Source organism: Cariama cristata, unplaced genomic scaffold (assembly GCF_000690535.1).
Source record: "Cariama cristata isolate BGI_N322 unplaced genomic scaffold, ASM69053v1 scaffold8110, whole genome shotgun sequence".
Taxonomy (NCBI): domain Eukaryota; kingdom Metazoa; phylum Chordata; class Aves; order Cariamiformes; family Cariamidae; genus Cariama; species Cariama cristata.
In genome coordinates this window covers 25,163-29,959 of record NW_009594036.1, presented here as the reverse complement: position 1 = coordinate 29,959, position 4,797 = coordinate 25,163, and the positions used below count along the sequence as shown (strand labels likewise).

General features: G+C 57.9%; 1 protein-coding gene across 1 annotated transcript in view; it reads right to left on the bottom strand.

Moving 5' to 3' along the window:
- Window positions 1-687: 687 nt before the first annotated feature.
- NCOA1 (nuclear receptor coactivator 1) overlaps window positions 688-4,797 on the bottom strand; it is a gene marked incomplete at both ends in the record, with an annotated part of 27,671 nt that continues 23,561 nt past the window's right edge. Inside the window, 6 exon segments of the mRNA XM_009696420.1 lie at window positions 688-871; window positions 1,984-2,158; window positions 3,011-3,386; window positions 3,388-3,438; window positions 4,530-4,631; window positions 4,784-4,797. The exon segment at window positions 4,784-4,797 is cut by the window's right edge and continues 15 nt beyond it. Of these exon segments, the coding sequence (XP_009694722.1) occupies window positions 688-871; window positions 1,984-2,158; window positions 3,011-3,386; window positions 3,388-3,438; window positions 4,530-4,631; window positions 4,784-4,797 (902 nt within the window).

Genomic DNA, 4,797 nt, shown 5'->3' with positions numbered 1-4,797 from the left:
CCTGCACCGTGAGCTGCAGGGTTTTGGGGCATCGGTGGGGGATCGCAGTGGGCAGCTTGGGACCTGTTTCACCTTTCTCCCCACCTCCTGCACCTTCGCCTGGGGCTGCTGCCGGCTCCGGGGACATCTCACACCCCGCCAGGGAGCATGAAAAGCCACCCAACTGCTCGGTGAGAGAGGGAAAAGCCTCTGGCTCAGCCCGTGCACCGCAGCCGGCTCACAGGAGGGACCAGCCTCCTTCCTCGCCGAGCCCCACGGCTTCTCCCTGGGGAGGCTGCAAGCCCCAGCCTGCAATGTCCCACGCAAAAACCAATGAGCCAAGAGCTTAACGGCGCTGAGACAAATCCCAGCAGCTAAAAAAGTTGGAGGCATCTCAGTCTGACCCAGAGAGGATCTCGCCAAAGGGCTGGGACTGCAGAAAGGTCCCGTACCCAACCGTTCCCATTCCCCATCCGCAGTTTTCACAGCTCCCCGGGGATGCACGGCTACAAATGGACCCGCCGCCAGCCCACCACGAGGGCTGCAGGTGCTGGAGATGCTTGGTACATCCCTGCATCCCCCAAGGACACACGGGCGATGCCAGTCTTTGCCGCTTCCCGCTTTGGCCACTGGTACCCCCGGTGCCAGAGGAGGTTACCCGTGGGAGCTGGCTGACGGTGCCAGGAGCAGGGACGGCGTGGGACTCACCTGCTCCGAGCACATGGAGTTCATCCCGGGCATCTGCAGTGAGTTCATCTGCATCTGTCCGGCCATGGGGTTCATGTTCTGGACGTTGGTGTTTCCTCCCGCCATGGAGACGGTGATGCTCATGTTGTTGTACATGCCCTGCTGAGCAGGCGCCGGCTGGCTCTGCCCTGTTTGGCTGAAGACACTGAGAGAGAAAAAAAGTGTTACCTGGGTGTATGCGGTGGTGGGAGGCACCTCGAGGTGTGTGCCGAGCCCCTGGGGCGGCCCAAGCCGCGACCCTGCCTCTTGGTGAACGCCGAGACCGCCTGCAGCAGAGAGCCAGCGGAGCGGGTGGGAGCCCTGCCGGTCCCTGGGGACAGCGGGAGGGACTGGGAGGCATCAGGGGTGCTGCCTGCAGCAAGGCTTAACCAGCACGGGGGCCGGGAGGAAGGGAGGTGGCCGTTGCGGAGACATCCACCCTCCACTCCTGCTGTAGCAGGAGGCTCCTCAGTGATGGGGTAGAGCTGGAGAAACACCAGTGCCAAGAGAGGGTTTTGGGCTGGATTAAAGCTCAGGCAGATGCAAAGCCCTGCTCTGTGCAACACCGAGTCGCTTCTGCCCCAGGCAGGAGGACGGCTCTCCATCGCAAGGCAAGGGGAAGCATCCCATCTCCAACAGAGCTTCCAGCCCAGCCCAGCCAGCCCAGTAACCTCCTGCTCCGTGCTGCCTGACCGGGACAGGGTAGCAGAGCTACCTGGACAGACCCAAGACACAAACCAAGGCATCCCCCAGGTGAGCTTCTGGGGTTCTTTTTCCCTGTTTCTGGAGATCTGAAGCTCAAACCTGACTCATGCAAAAAAGCAACAAGTCTGGTGACTCTTCCCATTTGCTTCCGTAAGTCAGGGCTGGACACATCTTAAGAGGGTCATGCAGTGACCTGGGACTGCTGGTCTTGACTCAATTTATTGTCACGTTTCCCAAGGCCACTTTTACGAGACATATTTAAGCCATTTGTTTAATTAAAAGCCAAAGACCTGCTTCATGTCTTCCTCAACACATGTGCTCCTTCATTTAAATGCTGAGGGCTCCTGGGTGCCTCCAAGCAGAGGTGAAGACGAGGACATGGGTTGATGGTGACATCTGGAGGACGTCATGGTAGGAGACCATGGCCTGAGCTCAGCCAGATGTGTCACCGACAGGCACCACTGCCCCGCCAACACCCTACCAGGGGACCATCACCTTGGCGTCACCTTGCCACCTTCTCTGCGAGTGTGTGTGTCACCCGTGTGCTCCAGGTGATCCCCACCATGATCTTACTTGCTATTCCCCATGGCTCCTTGCTGCCAGGTCTTCATGTCAGGCGACTGGTAGCCCGGTGTCGGTGGAGCCGGCTGCAGCATGGGGCTTTGCGAAGGCGGGAGCTGGGGTGACATCAAGGGGCTGCTGGGGCTGAGCGACGGAGCAAAGGCGGGTTCGCTTTGCTGACCCATGCCTGGGGAAGGACAGAGGGTGTCAGCGGTGCCCACACCCCTGCCAGCAGCCCCAATTCCCTCCTCCTCCCTTGCAACTGCTGGCATCAAACCAGAAGCGTCAGCCGTGACTTTCGGTCTCGGGGTCTCTGGTTTTCATTTCGAGCAGCTGTATTGCTCAAATGCAAATATTTCAGGGATGAAAGAGCAGGGAAACTCCCCCTCAAGTGGTTTCCATCAGCAGGTGTTCCTCTTTAGCATCACACCTGGCTGGAAAATAGCCAGGGTAATGAAGAGATGATGCCAAAGGAGGTTCCTGCGGGGCTATCGCAGCCACAGAGCAGTTTTCTCTACTCCTCAGCGATGCCCACCTTGCTGAGACCCTGCACTGATGCTTGAACGTCAAAACCTTCAGGCCGGTGCCCGTCTGCGTGGAACTCTGCCCCGGCTCCCCCATCTCACAGGAGCTTGGTGCCCACACAAGAGGTGTAAGCTGCCTGCAGCTCCTCTCGGCCATCTCAGCAAGGCTTCGGCCTTTTTCAGACCATGTGTAATTAAGGGAACGCAATTTAGAGGACTGCCTTGCAATTCCATTTTCAAGAAAAGAGTTAAGGAAATTATTTTCAAGGAAAGAGTTAAAGTTGCCCAAATGATGGCTCTTCTTTTGGGAGATTCAACCACAAAAGGTCCCGTTGGGAGATGGAGACCAGAGACCAGACCAGTATGCAGGTTGGGTGAGACAGCCGGGGATGAAGCCCGGGGTGACGGGCGAGCAGGGCTGGGCTGCAGCCTCCTCGGGGGTCTCAGCTCTGCCCCCCACCCCTCCCTCCCCACCGCCGGACGGCTTTTCCAGTGCAACCAACTGCTCGACGTACCTGAGCCCGAATACTGAAAGATGTTCTGCTGCATCTGGGGGGTCATCCCGGCGCCGAACTGCCCCCCGACGCTGCCCATCATCCCCCTGTTCACCATGCTGCTGCGGTTAGCCAGCGCGGCCTCGGGGTTGGATGCCAACGGCGAGAAGGGGCTGGTGGAGGTGGGAGGGTTTCCCGGGGTCGTACCGTAGTTTGGGGGGTAAGGGAACTGCTGTGGGGGTGCTTGGGGCAAGCGAGCGGCTCCGATCTGTACTGGGAGCCCGGCGGAGGGAGGGAGGTTGTTTCCGAAGCTTTGCTGTCTCATCAGGATGGCTCGCTGCTGCATGAGCTGCCGCTGCCGGTGCTGTTGGGTGGACCTGCCGCTGCCGGTGCTGTTGGCTGTAGAGCTCGCGCTGGCGCTGGGCCAGCATCTGGGCGTTGAGGGGAGGCTGTGGGGAAGGAGGGGGATGCCCCAATTATCATCGTTACCCTCCGGTTCTGGCAAACAGCTCGCAGCCCCTCTGGCACAAAAGCCACGGGTGCTCCCCTTCCCCAGCTCGGCGTGCCTGTCCTCGGTTTGCAAGGAAAGCTGGAACCCCCCCAAAATGCTGTAAACTGGCCGTTTGCGCCGCTGCAGGGCAGAGCAGGTTGGAGATATTAAAGATCAGGCTCTGCACGTGCCGGATGGCGAAGCTCCAGGAGCCGGAGCATCCACCAAGCCGGGAAAACAGGCGCAGTCACCTGGCCGCCACCAACCACCCCTCTCCTCCGCGGGACCCACTTCTTGTGCCCGCACCGGGATGCTCCCACGCACCACAGCCCAGGATGCCTGACTTCAACTCTTTTGGTTGTGAGATGTTAAAAACCAAAACCCATCCCACGAGCTTTTCCATCACCACGGGCTCATTCCCCATATGGCCAAGCCAGATGTGTTGGAATTAATCACCTTAAAAAGCCTGACAAAGCCATCAGCGGCTGAAATCCGAGCTACAGCAGGAACCATTTGGTCCCCTTCCCTATCACTAACGCTCCCCATGGCACATTAGGGATGTCACGTCGCTTCCCGAAAAGGCAAAGGCTTCTCCGAGAAGTGGAATAAAGTCACCAGAACTCGGCTATGCTTTCCAACTTCTCCTCATACCCAGCAGATGTTTTATCCACTTTATTAGAAGCCAAACAAGAACTTCAGGGCCTGGGGATTTGCAGGATCATTAAGAAGATTCACTAGAGATTCTGGTATTTAAAGGATGGCATATATTTCCTAAAGATCCTTCTCAATTAAATGCGTTAGCGCTTTCTTCTCTAAGCAATAACGAAGTATTTATACCTTAAGCAGGTGGAGGAGCTGGAATAAGAGTGAAGCAAAAAAAACCCAACCCCACAGCAGCTCATCTTGCAGCCATCTCTCCACACGCAGGAGAATTTTTTTCTCCCGTTAATGACAGAGAGGAGCGAGTTAGCCAGGCTGTGCTAACAGGGAGGGCACGCGGATTAACTCCCAGTTTTTCCCAGCTGGAGAACCGTGCCGCATCCCCCTTACCTGCGGCGTGATCTGCTGCTGCATCCCCGCCCGCATGTTGATGCCCACCGGGGAATTGGCTGCAAACTGGTTGAGGATTGCCTGCCGGTTTTGATGGATCAGCTGGAGGGGAGAAAAAAAAACCCAGGGAGACCTTCAAAACTGTAATGCAGGAGCTTCCCACCTGCCCCGACCCCTTCTGATTGGGATGTGTGGGCTGCAGGCAGGACCAAGGGTCCCTCCATCCCCCTGGGATGCGGAGGGGGAAGAATTACCTGCTGCTGCCCCT